General features: G+C 42.9%; 1 protein-coding gene across 2 annotated transcripts in view; it reads right to left on the bottom strand.

Annotated features, from left to right (window-relative positions):
* Positions 1 to 21,786, bottom strand: part of sgsm2 (small G protein signaling modulator 2) — a 243,824-nt gene that overhangs the window by 15,753 nt on the left and 206,285 nt on the right. For both annotated transcript variants that reach the window (XM_061718653.1, XM_061718654.1), the window contains 7 exons: positions 20,860 to 20,924; positions 19,301 to 19,446; positions 15,203 to 15,331; positions 12,432 to 12,614; positions 9,276 to 9,656; positions 2,968 to 3,092; positions 1,876 to 1,958 (listed from right to left, as the gene is read on the bottom strand). In XM_061718653.1, the coding sequence (XP_061574637.1) occupies positions 1,876 to 1,958; positions 2,968 to 3,092; positions 9,276 to 9,656; positions 12,432 to 12,614; positions 15,203 to 15,331; positions 19,301 to 19,446; positions 20,860 to 20,924 (1,112 nt within the window). The remainder of the gene's footprint in view (positions 1 to 1,875; positions 1,959 to 2,967; positions 3,093 to 9,275; positions 9,657 to 12,431; positions 12,615 to 15,202; positions 15,332 to 19,300; positions 19,447 to 20,859; positions 20,925 to 21,786) is intronic.

Below are 21,786 nucleotides of genomic sequence, written 5' to 3'. Positions count from 1 at the left end.
AGGACCCTTGGTGGATATATCTCCGGCGGGACCCCTCGGTGGATATATCTCCGGCGGGACCCTTGGTGGATATATCTCCGGCAGGACCCTTGGTGGATATATCTCCGGCAGGACCCTTGGTGGATATATCTCCGGCGGGACCCCTCGGTGGATATATCTCCGGCGGGACCCCTTGGTGGATATATCTCCGGCGGGACCCTTGGTGGATATATCTCCGGCAGGACCCTTGGTGGATATATCTCCGGCGGGACCCCTCGGTGGATATATCTCCGGCGGGACCCCTCGGTGGATATATCTCCGGCGGGACCCCTCGTGGATATATCTCCGGCGGGACCCTCGGTGGATATATCTCCGGCGGGACCCCTCGGTGGATATATCTCCGGCGGGGCTGAAAGGCGATGTCCGGGTGAAGGTGCAGGTCCAGGCAGGTGAAACCGCAGCCGGAGCAGGTCAGTGGCTGGGTATTGCAGCAGACCCGTCACTGGCGGGTGAACAGGCAGTAGAAAGAGCCAGGTACAGACAAGCAGGATGTAGGTCCCACCGGCCCTCATTGTGGATGCAGACTTGGAGACGTCAACAGCCGGAAAAAAGCCGGAAAAAAAGATTGAGGCCACCATGAGAAGTTAAAGGGGGAAGGGGGGTGCGTGAATTGCCCGTGATTTGCGGACGTAGTAGGGACCACCATGAGAACGTTAAAAGGGGAAGTGAGAGTGAGAGTGAATTGCCTGTGATTGCCCGGCGGCAGCTCCGTGGCGGGACCCTGAAGCGGACGGGGAGACTCGGGCTCGCTACCGAGAAGGGGACGTGGCTCCCGGGGGAGCTGAGCCGCAGAGGCGGGCCGAAGGCCGGAAGAACCACCCGACGGAGCGGCAGCCGACGCGTCCCCGCGGGCTGGGACGCCCGGCGGCCGCTCGTTCAGTGAGCGCCGTCGTTTACTGTTGATGGATTGTAGATGCGTGGGCTGACGTGTCTGCTGGGCTGGACTGTTCTTCGAGCTTTCACAAAAGCCAGCATCGGAAAAAGATTTGGCTGCTCAGCGCGGCCAGAGAGCTGCGGGCTCGTGCCCGTCGCAGCTGATCAGTTCTCCCGGTCTCCGCACGATCAGGCTCAGATGAAGCCCGACACGCTGAGTCCTGACAACTGATTAATGTAATAACTTAAATAAAGTACAATCAAACTAAGTTTTGCTCCCGCTCTATTTTTAAATACGCACACTTGTATGCTTGTGTGTGTCCGTGTGTTGTGCGGCGCATGTGTGCGCTGTGTGTGTGTTTTAAATACAGAAATGACACACAAAACTGAGGGTGCGCCTTTCCACACCGCACGCCGTATGGTCGTCAAAATAAAGTAACTCGTTTTTTAAACTCCTCAATAATTCCATCTCTCTCCGTGACGATTCTATTTTTTCAAAGTCACAACTTCACAATACCTTTTTCTGATGTCATGCAGTCTTAGTTACTCTGCACTTTCATGTGAGAAAGGAGTTAGTCTTTGTTTCAAATTTGTGGTTGATTTGTCATGACAAAATCTATTTGAAACTTTCCTCTTACACTTTCGGAGCAGTGTTGTCATAAAGTACGCTTCTGTTCCAATATCTGAAAAACTCTGTCATCTCATCCCCTAAAGTGCTTTTTCCCGAGTAGAACTTACCAAGTATTGAAATCCAAACTCGGCAGACTTGGTAATGAGAAACAACCACTGACAATGGAGTTGAGGCCAATATTTAAAAAAAAAAGATATTCCTTTGTGCTGAAAAAAATAGTGTTTCTTTTCACATGCACACTGTGCACGCTGAGAAGCTTGCTCCTACTGTATTTTATTTATTTTATATTAAGAAAGCATTAATAATGGTAATTGAGCTGTGGTTCTACTCACCATCGTCCAGGATAACCATGAGGGGTGCGAGCAGGTCACACATGCCCTGAACGTAGCCCATCTCCAGATGCTCCCACACATAACTGCAGGAGAGAGAAAACACAACGAGATCACAGAGCAAAATAGCTTTTAAGCTTCCATACAATTATATAACTTTATCTGAACACTTTTGAGTCTGTGAAAATGGAGGGCCCTTGCTTCTGTAAAACCTCTTTAATTAAATATGAAAGTCTAAACTTTGATCTAAGGCTGGGACTTTAGCTCGTTCATTTCGATTAATTAATTACAGAAAAAATAGCGCGCTAAAAAAAATAGCGCATTTTAATCGCATTAGTTTTTTCCCCTTGGAACGTTTCTCACGGGACGACTTTCACAAGGACGGTGCACCAACCAACCAGACCCCTTGAGAGAGAGGCTGCGTCCGAAATCACATACTTCCACCCTAATGATATTTACTGACATTTACTCAAAATTGTTCCGAACTTTTAGTATATACTTTTTAGTATGGCATTTCGGACGCACCTAGAGAGTTATGACACTTACGTCGACTTCCATTGTGAGCTCCGCGGCGAGATCAAAGCGTTTCACAACTCTCTCTCAAGGGTTCTGCAACCAACACTTTATAGCAAATTTCACTGATTTGTTCTTCGTGAAGCCCCACCTTGATAAAAATAAACTGTCTCATAAATTGAACATATGTTTTCACTAGTCAATCATTCACTCGTATATGATATGTGATCAAATTGCGATTAATTGCGATTAAGGAATTACAAAGCCTGTAATTAATTCGATACATTTTTTTAATCGAGTCCCAGCCCTACTTTGATCACATCGTGACTGTTAATGTCAACTCTATTAATCCTGGATCAAATTGTATGTTAGAGGTCCAAACTGAATAATAACTAAAGTAAATATTAACCTTTATTCGTTAGAGTTCAATATAACATGACATTAGTATGTTAGATTTAAAACATAACATGAGTTAAAGCTCACACTCAACAACTTTTTGATTCACTTGAAGGAAAAAATGACCCATTGGTTTGATCATCTGTTCATAAAAAAGGGATGAATAAAGCTACAAGTCTCTGGTACCTGCACATGATGTTTCGTAACTTCTCCAGGTTTCCTGTGGTGAAGTAATAATAGTTGCGGTCGCAGCGCTGCACATCTTTGTCTATTCTGTGGAGGTTGAGGGCAACTGTGTCCAACAGCTCAATCTGTGCAAAAAAACAAGCGTAACATCAAGTTTCCTGTCTTTGCTTGACACGTTTGTGTTTGTCTATGGGTGAGGTTTCACATCACCATGTACTGCCTTTGTTTGGTTTTAGAGAAATAAAATGTCCACCACCAACAGCATCTTCATGAACAATCCCTCCAGAGTTAACTCTTTCTGACCTGGCTGAGCTGAGGAGTGGGTTAACTTTGAACTGAATCGTGCTGATGTGGAGCACATTTTCTTGTCACTCTTAATCAGTACTCAAGTTGTAAAAAAAAATCAGGGGGGATGGTGGATTTTATCATATGGGGACAGATAATTTGTGCTGATTACAAATAATATAATATATTACAAATAATAGCAGTGACCAAAACACCTGCAGAAATACTGCAGGAATGACATAGCAGCAGTTAAATGCAGCCTTCTGTAAGCTTTAAATATCCACTGGGCTTACATCAAATACATCAAAACACAACAATAAAAAACACTTTTCTGAACTTATCAATATGACTCTGTCCTTCACAGGATAAGTAACATGGATCACTGCAAAAACTCTAAATCTTAACAAGAATATTTGTCTTATTTCTAGTTAAAATGTCTCATTTTAGTAAAAAAAATCTCATTACACTTAAAACAAGACTCATCACTGGAAAAAACAACAATTTTCACCTGTTTCAAGTAGATTTTCACTTGAAATAAATAGAAAAATCTTGTCCCACTGGCAGATTTTCCTACTTATTTCAAGTGAACATTTACTTGAAACAGGTGAAAATTGTGAAATAAGTTATTTTTCTGGTGTTATTTTTCTTATGACTCTAAATGTTGAAATAGCAGTAAAACCACATTCATTGATGAAATGACATAAGGGATGGAATAGGGGGGATGGCAGTTTTACAGGGGGGATGATTTGGACCGTTTTTATTTCAGGGGGGGATGATTTGGACCGTTTTTATTTCAGGGGGTGATGATTTGGACCGTTTTTATTTCAGGGGGGGGAAGATTTGGACCGTTTTTATTTCAGGGGGGATGATTTAGACCGTTTTTATTTCAGGGGGGGTGATTTGGACCGTTTTTTTTCAGGGGGGATGATTTAGACCGTTTTTATTTCAGGGGGGATGATTTGGACCGTTTTTATTTCAGGGGGGATGATTTGGACTGTTTTTATTTCAGGGGGGATGATTTGGACCGTTTTTATTTCAGGGGGGATGATTTGGACCGTTTTTATTTCAGGGGGGATGATTTGGACCGTTTTTATTTCAGGGGGTGATGATTTGGACCGTTTTTATTTCAGGTGGGATGATTTGGACCGTTTTTATTTCAGGGGGGGGATGATTTGGACCGTTTTTATTTCAGGGGGGGATGATTTAGACCGTTTTTATTTCAGGGGGGGTGATTTGGACCGTTTTTTTTCAGGGGGGATGATTTAGACCGTTTTTATTTCAGGGGGGGTGATTTGGACCGTTTTTATTTCAGGTGGGATGATTTGGACCGTTTTTATTTCAGGGGGGATGATTTAGACCGTTTTTATTTCAGGGGGGGTGATTTGGACCGTTTTTTTTCAGGGGGGATGATTTAGACCGTTTTTATTTCAGGGGGGATGATTTGGACCGTTTTTATTTCAGGGGGGGTGATTTGGACCGTTTTTATTTCAGGGGGGATGCCATCCCCCCTCAACTCCAGTACTGCTTTTAATACCAACCAGTCTTAGGCCACTTAGGCCACAAACAGATATTTCCCTCTCTACGTTTTGAAAAATGCCATCATTTACACGAACCCGCATAAATAGCTGTTAAGGTGCTATGAGCAGCCAAACCTACAGGGGGCAGTGTAACGAGAAGATAAAGGCTATGTACACACGTAGCCGGGTATTTTTAAAACCGAATATTTCCCCCCCTTCGTTTATAAAATAATTTGTATCCACATTACATCGTTTTAAAAAAAAAACCTTCCACACGTAACCGAAGATCTGCGTTTCACATTCACATTCATAAGCATTCCAAACCTGTAGATCATCTGTTCTTCCGGCCTCCGGGCCGCCTCCGCGGCGCCGCTTCCCTGGGAGTCGCGCCTCCTTCTCGGTAACGAGCCCGAGTCCCCCCGTGTCCCGCCACGGAGCTGCCGCGTTAAATTGACGCAACCGTACGCCGTAGGGTACGGCGTACGGTGCGCGTCGCCGCGTACCCTACGCCGTAGGCTCTGTCAAGAGCAGAGACCATTTATTTAATAAATAGCTTGGAGAACAGATGGTGGATCATCTGTAGTTCTGTAGTAAACAAAGGTCGCACGTTAGACGTCAGAGCAGATTTGTTGTTGTTTTGGCACATAATGTGACGTTCGAAAACGCAAAACTCCGGTTGTCTCCGTCTACACGCATCTACATAAACAGAGTTTTCAAAAATCTTCACTTTTTAAACATTCGTTTATTTGCGTTTTCATGTGGATGACAGGTCCAAACGTAGGAAAATATCTTCGGTTTAGCAGATACCCGGCTACGTGTGGAAGGGGCCAAAGTCATGCTAGCCAATCAACAAATGATACCAGTAACTTCCAGTTACTTCCAAGATGAAACAAAGTCTTTCGTTTGGAGTGACAGAGAAGTGGAGTTACTTTTAAGTGAGACGTTAGAATATAAAACAGGTAAAATACAAGAAAATATTGACGGTTACAAACTAATTGTAACCACAGGTGTCACTCATGACGCTGGTGACGTTTCTGTCTCATAATGTGACGTTCTGAAGCCTAAATGTCTGTTTCCCTCCATGTACAAGCAAACGTGAAGATGGAGTTTTCAGAACTGATTGTTTTTGGAGACTTTGAGCTTCTTTTTTGTGTAAACGAACGGCCAAAACGCATGAAAACACCACCGTTGTTGCTACGTGGAAACGGGTCCTTAGTTACTCTGCAGACCACGTACAGTAGAAAACCTCATGGCCACACTGAACCAAGATGATGAATCATGTAGCAAGGGAAACGCTGTCTTGAACTTTAGAATTCACATCAAAATTATTTCAAATGGAACTGAGGCCAATATTTAATCATAAAAAAGGAACCTCATTAGTGCTGCTTAAACTGTGTTTCATTAACATGCACTCTGTCAGTTTGTGGAGCAGTGAAACTGTACTGACCGTAACGCAGGATAGTGTGAGGTGGAGGGCCCTACCTAAGAGCTCGGGACACAACGTGATGGGGAACTGAAACACCAACCTACCTACCCTTACACTGGGCACACTGGGCAGACTGGGCCAGAGGGGGCTGTGGACTGTTTTTTTTTTACTTCTATGTTTTTCTAACTTTTTTTATTGCTGGGATGACAAGAACCATACAAAATGTAAACGGTAAAACAATTTGGTCATCTGCTAGCTTCAGGATAAACTTTAGAATGTAACGGTGCGGTTGGAGTAGGACCCAGATGCAGAAGAGCAGAAGGCAGGAGTTCCAGGTGTGAACAATCAGGGCAGATGGAAACAGGAACATCAAACAAGAACTCAAACACAAAGACATGGCCTTCAAAATAAAACAGGAAGTAACAAAACCGTAACATACAATGCTTTACAAAGCCAGTAATGTAACATTTATGTCAAATGTCGAAAGCACAGACAAAACATTACCTGTGCTTGCAAAAGTAAGCAAGAAATAGCCATGAATGCAAAAGAATGTTTTTTGTGATTTTAGGATGCCTCTGTGTCTCTGGAGTTTTTCTTGCCACTGTTTGGCTTAAAGTTTTTCTCCCACTAGGGGAGTTTTTACCTGCCGTTGTTTATGCAATAGTTGCTCGGGGGTTTATGTTCTGGGTCTGTGGAAAGCGCTTAGAGAAATGTTCTGCTGTAATAGACGCTATATAAATAAAATTGAATTGAATTGAATTGAATTGAATTGAATTGAATTGAATTGAATTGACTTGAATTGAATTGAATTGAATTGAATTGAATTGAATTGAATTGAATTGAATTGAATTGAATTGAATTGAATTGAAAGCTTCCTGCTGGTCACCACTGGCCACAGCTGGACAGCATTTGTGTCCTCTCCGCTCATTCATTCTTTTAATCCAACCTAATGTTTGACAGTGTTGTGGTGAATCCTATGAGTGCATTGTTCAGCTCATTGTTGTGATCACAGTCACACTTGATTTTTGATTGACAGATAACATTACAGGAAACACACGCACGCACGCACGCAGGCACGCACGCACGCACGCACGCACGCACGCACGCACGCACGCACGCACGCACGCACGCACGCACGCACGCACGCACGCACGCACGCACGCACGCACGCACGCAGACAGACAGACAGACAGACAGACAGACAGACAGACAGACAGACAGACAGACAGACAGACACACACACACACACACAGGTTTAAAGCAGCACAATGTAAGTTTCAGCTTTTGTTGAGTTTGGCGGCTCAAAACAAAAGCGGTAGTGCTTTACCAGAAAGAACACTACATTTCCCATGAGCACCAGCGCGCACTGCCAGAAAACTCCTGTCCCCGTCGCTGCATTTGTTTTGACAGTGAATGAAATAAGACGGGACGGACTTTCAAAACTACTTTTCTGTTTTCAGCGGTCGTTTGCAGGATGGATAGTGAAGAGGTAATGTATCTATTTTTGGCTAAACAATATAATATGTTCAATAAAAGTTCAACTTGGTTTTATTAATGAAGTCCCCCCCCCCCCCCTGTCCTGTTTCAGCCAGATAATGCGGCCCAAATTACTCATACGCTAGTCCAACATACTTACTGACTAAATAAAAAAATACTTTATAACCTGTGAATAACTGAATGTTTTGCAAATCAGCCCTGCACAATTTTACAGTTCTCAGGAAAAATAGTAGAAATGTTCTATACATTTTCTTTGCATTGCATTCTTTCCTCTAGTGCTGTAATTCTATTCAATTGTATTATTATTTTATAAAGCTTCCTCATTGCTAATTACACAATTTTATGATTACTATTATTATTCTGTGTCTGTTGTTGATATTGTCAGTAATTTTAGAATTACCAAAACCACGCCAGCGAGTGAACGCCGGGACAATGTTTATTCTTGTCCGGGCATTTAGCTTGTTACTCTCCCGCTTTCTTTTTTTCGCCTCCTCCGATAAAACTTGTATTTTCTTGGGTTTTTCCGCTGCTTGGGCCATGACACCAGCTTCTGCTGAGCTCTGCGCTCCACGCCCCGCCCAGCTTTGTATCGACTACGAATCGGGAAGGAGGAGGAAGTGACGTATGCCGTAAAGCAGTCAAAGCCGTAAAAATGTGTAGTTTTTAGTGTGGCAGGGTTCCTACCATGCTCCTCAAAGTTACATAGTGCCAGTGAAGGAGATACAGACCCCTCAGACCATGACAGAGGTTCATTAAACCTGTTGGAAGTTGATGTTCCATCACAATGATGATGATGAAATATTAGATTAAGGTGGAAAAGTTACATAGTGCTGCTTTAATACAGGGGGTATAAAATGGTAATGTGAAACAACTCTTCAACTAACTTCCTCTCACAATGTGGCTCCATATTAACCCCGTCATCAAACATTTCATGGCAAAACAAGACAGAAGTCAGTTTTTTTAGGGCCCGAGCACTTACAGTGTGAAAGCCCTATTGCCTCTGTAGGAATTTTTCTTTCTTTCTTTCTTTCTTTCTTTCTTTCTTTCTTTCTTTCTTTCTTTCTTTCTTTCTTTCTTTCTTTCTTTCTTTCTTTCTTTCTTTCTTTCTTTCTTACGCGCATTACTTTTATCTTTCAAAAGCATTACCGTGGCGACGCTAGATGCCAAAAAGCGTGACCCCCCTTCATCTGATTGGTCCATATTTGATAGTTCCCCAAATATGGCTCAACATCGCCCCCTAGAATACTTTTTCTCTGCCATAACTTTTGAACGGGTTCTGATAAAGACATGTGGGTGGTGTCATCAGACTCGGTTTTGAGTCCTTGACTTTCATTGGCCTGAATTAGCCCCGCCCATTCATCTGATTGGTCGATATTTCGTAGTCCCTATTTTCTGCCATAACTTTTGAATGGTTTGACATGGAGAGTCGTGGGTGGTGTCATTTCTGATATGCTTATGGGGGACGGTGGCCATGAGTGCGAGGGCCCGTTCATCGCTGCTTGCAGCTTTAATTTCTTTTTCTGATTGTTGGACACCTGCTGGGTCAGATGAGATGAACAGACATATCTAAAGACTCTACGTACTGTGTAGGAGGAGAGTGAAGCTGCCATCCCCTCATCAGCAGCGCTGGTGGTCACCAGTTTGTCCAGCTGACTGCATAGCCCTCTCTCCGTGAGAGAGTCCTGCAGCTCCCCCCCCGGAGTCCTGCCCTCCTCCCTACCCCCTCCTTCCTCCTCCGTGCTCTGACCGTCGTCTATGCTGGACAAGATCTGAGAGTGAGCAGAGGTCACCGAGTAGTTTCTGGAGGAAGGGAGACCCGAGTCGGGGGAGTCAAACTCTACCAGAGGACGCTCTTCCTGGGGGAGGGCGGTGGGGGGCACCAGGGTGGTCATGGTGGGAGTGCTGTCTTCTCCACTCGGCGTCTCCTGACTTCCTGCATCCGGCTCATCCACAGACATGAACACCTGAAGGGGGCGAAGAAGGACATGTCACTCAACTCCATTCACTTCAATTTTATATATAGAGCATCTATCACAGGGGTCGGCAACCCAAAATGTTTTAGAGCCATATTGGACCAAAAACACAAAAAACAAATATGTCTGGAGCCGCAAAAAATGAAAAGTCTTGTATCAGCCTTAGAATGAAGACAACACATGCTGCATGTTTCTATATAACTAATATAGAAACATGCAGCATGTGTTGTCGTCTATATTAGTTATAACTGGGGAAAGATTTTTTTTTTCATTATTTACAAAAAAGTTGAAATGTCGAGATTGATGTTGAAGTACAATCTTGAGAAAAAAGTCGAAATGTTGAGAAAAAAGTCAAAATTTCATGAAAAAAGTTGAAATGTCAAGATTAATGTTGAAGTACAATCTTGAGAAAAAAGTCGAAATGTTGAGAAAAAAGTCGAAATGTTGAGAAAAAAGTCGAAATGTCGAGATTAAAAAGGAAAGGAAAAAGGAAAAAAAAGAGAAAAAGAGAAGAAAAAAAAGAGAAAAAGAGGAAAAAAGAGAGACAAAAAGAAAACATGAAGAAAAAAAGGAAAAAAAACGAAGAAAAAAGGTCAAACATTTTTTAAAAAGCTCCAGGAGCCACTAGGGCGGCTCTAGAGCCGCGTGCGGCTCTAGAGCCGCGGGTTGCCGACCCCTGGTCTATTACAACAGAAGTTGTCTCTAGGATCTTCCCAGAGACCCAGTACATAAAAGCCCGAGCAATTATTACATAAACAATGGCAGGTAAAAACTCCCTAGTGGGAGAAAAACCTTAAACTGAACAGTGGCAAGAAAGAGAGAGAGGACCGGCACAGATATATCGTCAATGGTACACAAGACAAGCTATATTAGTAGTCTTTATCCGTTAGCTGGAGAACTAAGAGTTCTATGTACATATGGCCAATAATGATAATGATAAGTGATGGACTACAGAGGCGACTGTAAACAGGGGTAGACAGCAGACACGGAGGGGGGCAGAGGGGGGACTGCAGGTCAGGATGCAGCTCTGGAAGCTCTGCTCTGTAAAATGCTAAATTTGGCTATAAAATAAAACTGAAATACTAAGGCCCCATTTACACGTGGCAACAACGGTGGTGTTTTCATGTGTTTTGGCCGTTTGTTTACACGAAAACGAAGCTCAAAGTCGCCAAAAACGATCAGTTCTGAAAACTAAAGTGGAGATTTGCAAAACCTCCGTCTTCACGTTTGCTTGTAAACAGAGAGAAACGGACATTTAGGCTTCAGAACGTCACATTATGAGACAGAAACGTCACCACCGTCATGAGTGACACCTGTGGTTACAATTAGTTTGTAACCGTCATCTGTTGATGTTTTTTTCAAGGATTCCGGTTGGCTCACACTCCCCTAGTGGGAGAAAAGCATGGCTTAAAGGGGAGCTATTCATAAAAACAGGTTTTCTCTTGCTTTAACATATATAAAGTGGTCTCCCCTCAGCCTGCCAACTCAGAGAAGGAGGAAAGTAACCAGATTCTGCAGTGTCTGTACAGCCGCCCGGATGAGCCGTCCAGTGTGATGTGGATCTACGAGCCAATAAGATTCTGCTCCCGTCGTGACGTCACGACAGGAGCGATGCGTGAAACAACAACTAACTCCACCGGCCGGAGCTTCTGCTATTTTTTCATAGTGGTGTATCGCGTCATTCAGGCAGCCAATCAGCACAGAGCCTCATTATCATAGCCCCGCCCACTCAGAATCCTGCATAGATAATGAGGTTAGAGAATGGGAAGATAAAGATATGGCTGAATTTCTAATTTATTTAGCAAAAATAATCACAAGCTTGTTTTTTTTTATCCTTTAAGATTTTTCTCCCACTAGGGGAGTTTCTACCTCCCATTGTTTATGTAATAATTGCTCGGGGGTTTATGTTCTGGGTCTCTGGAAAGATCCTAGAGACAACTTCTGTTGTATTAGACACTATATAAATAAAATTGAATTGAATTGAATTGAATTGAATTGAATTGAATTGAATTGACTTTATCTTCTCGTTACACTGCCCCCTGTAGGTTTGGCTGCTCATAGCACCTTAACAGATATTTATGCGGGTTCGTGTAAATGATGGTATTTTTCAAAACGTAGAGGGAGAAGTATCCATTTTGGTAAATACCCGTCTATGTGTAAACGTGGCCTAAAAGTACTTTCATGAAATGCCTACAGTGAGCATGCACCTTACAAGACAACAGCCCTGGCCATCTTTCCAACACAACTGAGCAAGTCATGTTTCTTCTCAGTAGGAACTGAGTGATATATAAGCATTAGAACAAAATACCTCCATAAATGGAAATAATGCAGTTTTTCAGCACAAATCTGTTCTGCTTGATTGGTGACGTTATTATCCGTTTCAGAACCAGGATGGTACATAAAAATCCATTCTGTACTGCATTTAACTGGACACAGTTGAATGAATGAAAACCTTTATTGTCCCTGTAGGGAGATTCGGTTTGTCAGCCAGCAACAGAACAGTTTAAGAAGAGTTAAAATAAGTTAAAAAGAGTTAAGTTAAAAAGCAGAGTAGATTCGTTGGTAATAAAAACAGTTTAAGAGAATAAAAGTCCAGTACATGTGCAAGAGTAGTGTGCAAAAAGTGCAAGTGTGCAAAAACACCAGTCCTCAGACCCGTCCCCCTGTCTGGGGGTCCGTTGGCCACGCCTAGTTGTGGAGCCTAGTGGCCACAGGCACAAATGACTGGCCAAAAGGCTTGGTGTTGTGTTGTGGTGGCGTGGTCACCTCGTTGCTGAGGGTGGAGTCTCTGTGCGCCAGGCGCAGGACGTGGCTGTCGATGCTGCTGCCGGAGGACAGCTTTGCAAAGATGGCCGACTGCATCTCCTTCTCCCTCTGCTTGACGATCACCTCGCAGGCCTTCCACTCCCGCATCACCTGCTGGTAGCGCTCGCTGATCTTTGCATCGATCTGCAAAAGGAAAAAAACACCAAGATCATGATCCAAGCGCGGCTCTGACAGCATGGTTTGATTTTATGCATGATAAAAAAAGAGTACAAAAAAGTTTCTGTCTCAGAAAATTTTACAAATCAACTGAAATATTTCAAGCCTTTTATTATTTTAATATTGCTGATCATGGCTTACAGCTTAAGAAAACTCAAATATCCTATCTCAAAAAATTTGAATATTCTGGGAATCTTAATCTTAATCATCATCATTGTGATGGAACATCAACTTCCAACAGGTTAAATGAACCTCTGTCATGGTCTGAGGGGTCTGTATCTCCTTCACTGGCACTATGTAACTTTGAGGAGCATGGTAGGAACCCTGCCACACTAAAAAACTACACATTTTTACGGCTTTGACTGCTTTACGGCATACGTCACTTCCCCCTCCTTCCCCATTTGTAGTCCAGACCAAAGCTGGGCGGGGCATGGAGCGCAGAGCTCAGCAGAAGCTGGTATCACGGCCCAAGCAGCGGAAAAACCCAAGAAAATAAAAGTTTTATCGGAGGAGGCAAAAAAAAGAAAGCGGGAGAGTAACAAGCTAAATGCCCGGACAAGAATAAACATTGGCCCGGTGTCGTGCCAAAAAGTGATTGCGTGCCAGAATCTGATTTGTGGCCGCGGGAGCGCGTACAGCAGCCCGTTGAGCGATAGCGCTTAAACGTCAGATTTTCAGATTATGAATCTCAAGAATGAGATCAAGTCATATTTAGGCAGAAACAACTTTACATTAACTGTATTTGGCCTTCAATCCATTTTTGGATCATCTATCTATCTATCTATCTATCTATCTATCTATCTATCTATCTATCTATCTATCTATCTATCTATCTATCTATCTATCTATCTATCTATCTATCTATCTATCTATCTATCTATCTATCTATCTATCTATCTATCTATCTATCTATCTATCTATCTACAATCATGGAATTGATTAACTCGTCTCTCAGCACAATTGACCAAATTTTTGCGACAAGAAGTCAGGGGGTAAGGGAGCCCTCTTGCCCCGATGGGACATTTTTTGCTGGATATACAATGGTTTCCTACAAATACTGTAAGCCTTTGTGCTTGGCGATTCTGTCTGTCGAGGACGTTGAAGATGCTTCATAATTGGATTTATGATAGCAGGATTTCTCTTGATCATCCTCTTGATAGGAGGAGGGGGATTCCTGGTCTACCGACAAACGCATAAGTCGTCGACAGCTGTTCTGGCTCTTTCAGAGCTGCCGGACGTGGCTGAAGGGTCAAGCAAGGCGATCAGCGCTCAAACTCTAACTTTGGGGGAGCAAAGCCGTAAGCTGGATGCGATTCTCAAACAGAATTGCAGGCTGGCGGCGGTCTTTGAGCTCATTGGCAAGATGGATAACACCCTGGAGAAGTTGGAAGCTCAGCTTGGCGGGAAGTGATCACAAATTCGTCTGTTTGGAGAGGATGAACCAGACACTGAAGGCAGACGGAAAATTACTGAGGCTGCCTGTTTTTGCAATATAATTGTTGATTCTATAATCTGGCCTTGACAGGGCGGTTTTTGGCCGATCGCTCCAGTCACAATCTCTCTGGTGGAATGTAAACAAGATGACTTTGCCCCCACTAACCCTCCCCTCTCCCACGAACACCTGCGGACCCTGTTTTCAGAACTCTACCGAGCCGCCTGATAACATCAAGGACATTGGCTGAGAGCAGCTCTGGGCGAAGTTCACAGACTTACCGCTACACATACCCTTACTGACACACCTCCCTCAACTCAACGCCTTCCTCGGCTCCCCCCTCTTATCAGCCCCCCCCAAACAGAGTCAACAGATTTGAGAGCCGCGCCACTGGCCGCGGTGCTCACTTGGGGTACTGTGCCGGGATCCCCCCCGCCCCTAGAACCACCCCCCCACACACACATGTGCAAGTCTTGTGATGTTAAATTTGTCATGTTGCTTTCTGTGCAGAGGGGTTTTTTTGCACTTTCACACTGTGAATTTATACACAGTATGAGAATGCCTTTTTTTCCCTCCTCCCTCCCTAATGTCATCCTTTCTCTGATCTGTTCTCACTAGTTGACTCATGTCTTATGTTATTTGTCTTGTCTGTGTCCTGATGGGTTGTACTGGTTGTCATCTCACTGTGCTGGGACGCCAGACCGGCGACAATAAAGGCCATTCATTCATTCATTATCAAATGCACGCGACAGGGACAGTTTTCCAGCAGTACGCGCTAGTGCTCATGAGAAATGTAGTGTTCTTTCTTGTTAAAGCACTACCGCTTTTGTCCAAAGGAGCCGCCAAACTCAACAAAAGCTGAAAATTACATTGTGCTGCTTTAAGCTGTAAGCCATAATCAGCAATATTAAAATAATAAAAGGCTTGAAATATTGCAGTTGATTTGTAATGAATCCAGAATGTATGACATTTTTGTTTTTTTAATTGCATTACAGAAAATAAAGAACTTTATCACAATATTCAAATTTTCTGAGACAGTCCTGTAATTCTTGCACATGTTTGATGTGAGACTTCCAGCTAATGTTTTCTTCAACGATGGCGGGGGCGTGTCTGTGCATCACACCTGGCTCATGTCTTTCTTGCCCATTCCAAACTTGTAGTGACCCAGTAGAAAAGGCCAGACCTCCTTCCTGATGTCGTGCTGCACTCCTCCGTAATAAACCAGCCGGAGCAGCTCCAGCTCCTTGTAGTTCTGCACAGAGAAGACGACGGATGTCAGAAAGAGGCCCACGCCCAAGAGGAAGTGCATCAATAATGGAGAGGGAGAAAGGTTGATGGCCATCCAGACAGAAGGAGACATAGATGAGTGCAGAAGATAAAGGACGCAGATATTAATAGAGTGTGAATTAGTAATAATGCCTTTGTTGGCGATGATGAATGACAACATCAGCTGCTTAATGGTTAGGATGAGATCACACCGCACTCAGCTATGAGACTCCAGTTCACTAAAACTCATTAAATTTGCATTAAAGCGGTGAGGGCGGAGACTGCAGGAGAAGAGCACGATCCAGGGATTATAATGAACACGACGACATCAAAGACACTGTGTGAGGGGAAGAAGAAATACAGAAACGTATTTAACCAGTGAAGCTCAATTATAAAGTTAGAAAAGGTTATGCAACCAAAATTATATAACATAACATAATTATTAGTTTGATTATGTCTGTTTCAAAGCAGAAACGGGGAGAGAATAACTCTGGCTCTGAATCTTGTCTTTTTTTAACAGTGTAATAAAGCAGCTGGCTGCTTTAACGCTGCTCTAATGGCATGTAGGAATGCATTCACCAAAAGCACAAGCTAACGTCTCCATCTTTCTCCAAACTGGTTTGCAGCAACTGCAAGAGTGCAGAGTAAAGGCTGCACCTGCAGACAGGGCTGGACTGAGATATTGTGAAGGTAAAAGCAGGACAGATCGGTAAGCTGTTAGGTTTGGACATTCATCTGTCCACAAAAGTTTATGTGATCAGATGTCGTTGCAGCCTGAGGTTCTAACGTCGGCGTTTAACCCTTGTGCTGTCTTTGGGTCAAGGGAGGGAGAAGGGAGAAAAGATGGAAGGAAGGAAAGAAGGAAGTAAGGAAGAAATGAGAAAAGAAGGAAAGAAGGAAGGAAGTAGGAAAGGGAGTAAGGAAGGGAGAAAAGATGGAAGGGATGGAGAAAGGAGAAAAGAAGGAAAGAAGGAAGGAAGGAAGGAAGGAAGGAAGGAAGGAAGGAAGGAAGGAAGGAAGGAAGGAAGGAAGGAAGGAAGGAAGGAAGGAAGGAAGAAAGGGAGTAAGGAAGGGAGAAAAGATGGAACGAAGGAAAGATGGAAGGAATGGAGAAAGGAGAAAAGAAGGAAAGAAGGAAGGAAGGAAGTAAGAAAGGGAGTAAGGAAGGGAGAAAAGATGGAATGAAGGGAGAAAGGAGAAAAGAAGGAAAGAAGGAAGGAAGTAGGAAAGGGAGTAAGGAAGGGAGAAAAGATGGAAGGGAGGGAGAAAGGAAGGAAAGAATGGAGAAAATGAAAGAAAGAAGGGAGGGAAGAAGGAAGGAATGGAGAAAATAAGGAAAGAAGGAAGGAAAAGCAAAGAAGGTAATAAAGGAACGAATGACGAAAGGGAGGTAGGAAGAAAAAGGAGTAAAGGAGGGTAAAAAAGGAGGAAAAGAGGAAAGGAAGAAGGGGGAGAGAGCATGGCAGGAGGAAAGAAGAATGGGTTCATTTTGACCCAAAGACAGTACAAGGGTTAAAAACAGCACTTCCATCCATTGAAAAAGAGTAATTGAGGGCGAATCAATGTTTGAAAGTCTGCAAAGCATTTGGAACAGCAGGAAAACTTGGTTATGTTGGTAGTGAATTTTTATCTTAAGTTTTTTTAGGACTACTTTCTGACATTAATAGAATAGAAAAGAGGTGCTGCTCTGAGTCAAGTGTTTGAGAGTAACTGAACCTGGAGGACCGTCGGTCCACACCAGCCCGGATTCCAGCAGGAAAACAACACGCACCATTTTTCAAGCGTTGATAAAAAAAATCACTGAAGAAGCCACAAAAACTAGCAAAGTAAAACTGTTTCAGTGATTGTCACTGTTCAAATATAATACATTTTGGCTTTTTGGAATCCCACTTTGTCCCACTGTGAAAGATTGATTTTGGTATAATAACAAATTGAAAGATGTTGAGGACATTTTATAGGTGGAAGTAAAAAAAAAGTCTGGCTTTAGGGTTCAGATTTGGCCACACATCCTACAAACATTTTGACAAAGAATGGAAAAGAAGGTTTCTTTTTTTTTTAAAGCAAACTGTAAGACATCAAACCAGGCCAAGTTTACCAGGATTGTGCCTGACAACGATGGATGTCTGGAAAAGCTGAGACAATTTCCTTAGATGTGTCTTTACGAGAGATTCTCCCCCTCTCCACAGAGAAGGACTCCTGTTGGGCATGGGAATTGAACCAGGAACTGTTCTTGCTTGGAGGCAACAGTGCAAACCACTGGGACACCACGCTACCCCACATGTTTACCCTCTTCTACATTGTCAGATTTACAGATCAGTGATTCATGAGGAGAATATGTCCCAGCATCCTGCAGATGTAAAACTGATGGCGCGTTTCCACCAGTACCTACTCAGCCCGACTCACCTCGCCTCGGTTTGGTTCTTCTCCACTAACGTGGTCTAACGTGTCGAGTAGATACTTTTCTGCATCTATTCTGCCGAGGTTCTAAGCTGCTGAGTCGGCTGTATCTGACATCATCACACTACAGGCCACCGATTGGTCGGGGGGTTGGAGTCAGACGTCTGAGTCAGGATGTGACATCAGAGAAAGAGACTCTGACGGATTCTGGTTCATTTTATTCAACCAGCAACGGCAGCAAAAGTCTGTTTAATGATCCAACTCTGAGGGTCAGATGTTCATAAACCTGGTGCTGAGGAGAGAATTACAAAGATCTAGACGGAGATAAGGAACGACCAGATCCACCAGGAGATCTGTCTCTTCATAGCTGCTCACGGCTCCAGCTGACTTTTCAGCAGCGCAGAGACAAACTAACAAAAAAATGAAAAAGCATCGCCACTTGAAGCTTCTCTCACTCTCATTTTTTAACTTGATATCAAACACAAGCCACAGACCCAGCAGCACATCTATCATCTCCTCCAGGTTCTACATCTTCAGTGTTGTCTTCTTCGTTTAGATACATAATCAAATACATCACAGCAGCTTCACTCCAACCTCCTACTTCTGATCTGGGTGTTGAAAAGAAACGAGGGCAAGGAGAGTGGAGGTGAGACGGGCTGAGTAGGTACTAGTGGAAAAGTGCCATTACTGACTGACTACTGACAGGATTATACAGTAACTTTCAGTGTTAGCATTCACTTCAAAAGGCTGCTTATACAGGACTGTCTCAGAAAATTAGAATATTGTGATTTTCTGTAATGCAATTACAAAAACTAAAATGTCATACATTCTGGATTCATTACAAATCAACTGAAATATTGCAAGCCTTTTATTATTTTAATATTGCTGATCATGGCTTACAGCTTAAAAGGAGCTTGAGGCTGGATTGAGGCAGGATTTATGAAAAAAATTCATAAACGTTTTAAGTTTTCTAGTAATAATGTCAGATGAAGCGTTCCAAACCAAAAAGAATGAGTCCTCTAGTGTATCTCTCCGTTGCCTTGAACAGGCTGTGTGCTGCAAAATCTGCTGCAATTGTGGGGCCGAATTTCCCGCGCTGGGCTGCGGATGTGACGTCACATGACGCTGCATGCACGTTCTCCCCGTTCTCCCCGTTCTCCCGTGCCGGCTTCACTGTTGGCTGCAGTACCCCCGACGGCCGTCGTGGTGAAGGGTGGCGCTAGAGAGTCTCATTTCTTAAAAGGAGCCTCATGCTCCTTTAAGAAAACTCAAATATCCTATCTCAAAAAATATTCTGGGAATCTTAATCTTAAACTGTAAGCCATAATCAGCAATATTAAAATAATAAAAGGCTTGCAATATTTCAGTTGATTTGTAATGAATCCAGAATGTATGACATTTTTGTTTTTGTAATTGCATTACAGAAAATAAAGAACTTTATCACAATATTCAAATTTTCTGAGACAGTCCTGTATGCTCTCAAGCACATGCAGATTGGGAGCTGAATGTTCCTGTTGCGTTGGTGAGGTCTCCTTGCAGGTCTGGTGTCTGCACCCACCTTGCAGTCCTTCTGGTACTTGCTCCACACCTCTTTGCTGAGCCCTCCGGAGGCTTCGCAGGGCCTGTCGGGGGGGACCATGCTGTGGTTGACCAGAGCGGACAGGTGAGTCCTCACGGTGGACAGGTGTCGGCAGTACGCCAGCCCTGGGGACAGGGGACACAGCAACACTAGTCACAGCTGAAAGCAGCCACGTCAGGACACCTAACCTTTACCTTCATACCCTCCTACAGCACAGGGAACTCTACACACAACTCTCAAGTGGGAACATGGAACCATGAACATGTGAAAATGAAGATAAGAAATCAAGAATAAAAATTAGAGCTGTCAGTTTAGTGCGTTAATTAGATTACCGTATTTTCTGGACTATAAGCCGAACCTCAATACAAGCGAGAAAATAGAGAAAAGAAAAAAAGAGAAAATAACCGGTATTTATTTATCTATTTATCTTTTTGAAATCTGCTTTTACCTACTTCTATCTGCTAAAGAAGAAGTAGTGTATTCTTCTTTGCATTTATTTTGTCTTAGTTTTGATTCTAATTCCGGTTAGAGCGCCCCGAGCGGTGGAAGAAAAAACCCACAGAATAGAAACCTTTGTATAAGCTGCAGGGTTCAAAACCTATGAAAAAAGTAGCGGCTTATAGTCCAGAAAATACGGTAATTAATTACACTGCTAATTAGGGTGTTATGAAAATTAACGCAATTAATTATGAGTGGCAAAATGCGCGAGTATTTTAAATGTGTCCCATTGAGGGAGCCGTAGGCACTTCCCTCCTGCTGCTGGTCAGACTAACAAAGCAGTGACACATGGACCACTCAGGGGAGACTCAGCTAATCTTTGCTGGGCCTTTGAACGGCAAGTTTATGTATAAAAAGAAAGAAGACGGGACTATCAACAAGAACGCGATGATTTGTACATTTTGTAAAAAATAATTTCTTCTCTTCAAGCCACTAGAGGGTTTTTTGGACCTCCTTGCATATGTATATGCGGTCTATTGTTTTTATGGTGATTGTATTACTGACTTTTTAATATGGGCTAAAGAAAAAAAAGAAAAAAAAAGTGAAACTGAAAAGTGAGAATAAATTAGGGAGCTGAACTTTTCAATAGAATCAAATACAGTTATGATGCTCATTTAAACCAATGGATTCAACTTCAAATTAGTCCATTCAGATTCACATTTTAAAAGCAATTATTCAAATCCATCGAATGGTTAACATTCAGATATAGAGAATTTAAATTCCCTTCCTACTGGCACAAGATTTATCCTATACTGTGTTTCATAAACAGCAATCAAATGAAGATAACGTGTGTATTATTGCAGATGTGCTGTAGAAACTCCCTTCACTGCAACCTGAAGAAAAAGGAAATGCATTATTGACTGCAAGTGCACACAGTTATTTGTATTTTGAAAATGTATATGATTGTTTGTTTATTGAAGAAATGAAAAGTCCATTGAATATTCTGCCTGGGTGATGTGATAATAGGAACCAGTATTCACATTCAAATAAAAAGTATAATAAGTAGATGAATACTGTTCAGGGGGAGATGAAGCACTTACATCCGTAGAAGGCTCTGGAGACTATCTGCCTCTTCATATTCTGGCAGAGCATCTTAAGAGGAACACTGGTGAAAAGGAAATGGATCATTATTTATCACCACCTGGCTCAGTGCAAAATATACAACTGGAATCTATTTCAAAGTTTCCTCTGAGAAGATGCTGCTGCTGCAGCGTGGGTCAGTCCTGAGGGATGAGCAGTAAATCACTTCTGTGTTAAATCATCGGAAATTGGATCACCAGTCGCCATAACTTTTAAGTTGACCAATAAATTGTTATCTGTTAGGTTAATTGAAAACATTCTAAAACTACAGGCTGTAAAGTAAGAGCAACATGCAACAAAACTCGGTGCATTTTCCCTGGTGAGGTTCCACCCTCGCCCCCGTCCGTCCTCCTCCGTCACAGACAGCAGACTCTGGTCCTGGACGTGGAGGAACCGCCCTCCACGTCTAACAGGGAGCTGCTGCTGCTTTTCTGGATCCAGGGAGCGTATTTTTATATACTGTATTTTCTTCTTTTTCTTCCACCGCTCGGGGCGCTCTAACCGGAATTAGAATCAAAACTAAGACAAAATAAATGCAAAGAAGAATACGCTACTTCTTCTTTAGCAGATAGAAGTAGAAGCAGATTTCAAACAGATAAATAGATAACTAAATAGTGGTTATTTTCTCTTGGTTCAGTCCAGTTTTTAATCAGCAAAGTTGCTGCCGTGTTAAAAGACACTGTTAGGAAAGGATCTATTGATTCTAATTCTGGTTGGAGCGCCCCGAGCGGTGGAAGAAAAATCCACAGAATAGAATAACCTTTGTATAAGCTGCATGGTTGAAAACCTATGAAAAAAGTAGCGGCTAAAGCCTGAATTACGGTTCTGCTTCAACCCAATGCAGAGCACATGCCGTCGCCGTCACCGTGACGCCGTCATGAACCTTC

The sequence above is a fragment of the Cololabis saira genome, chromosome 4 (genome assembly GCF_033807715.1).
Source record: "Cololabis saira isolate AMF1-May2022 chromosome 4, fColSai1.1, whole genome shotgun sequence".
NCBI classification, from domain to species: domain Eukaryota; kingdom Metazoa; phylum Chordata; class Actinopteri; order Beloniformes; family Belonidae; genus Cololabis; species Cololabis saira.
The sequence above is the reverse complement of the archived record's forward strand: the minus strand, read 5'-3'. Positions and strand labels throughout refer to the sequence as shown.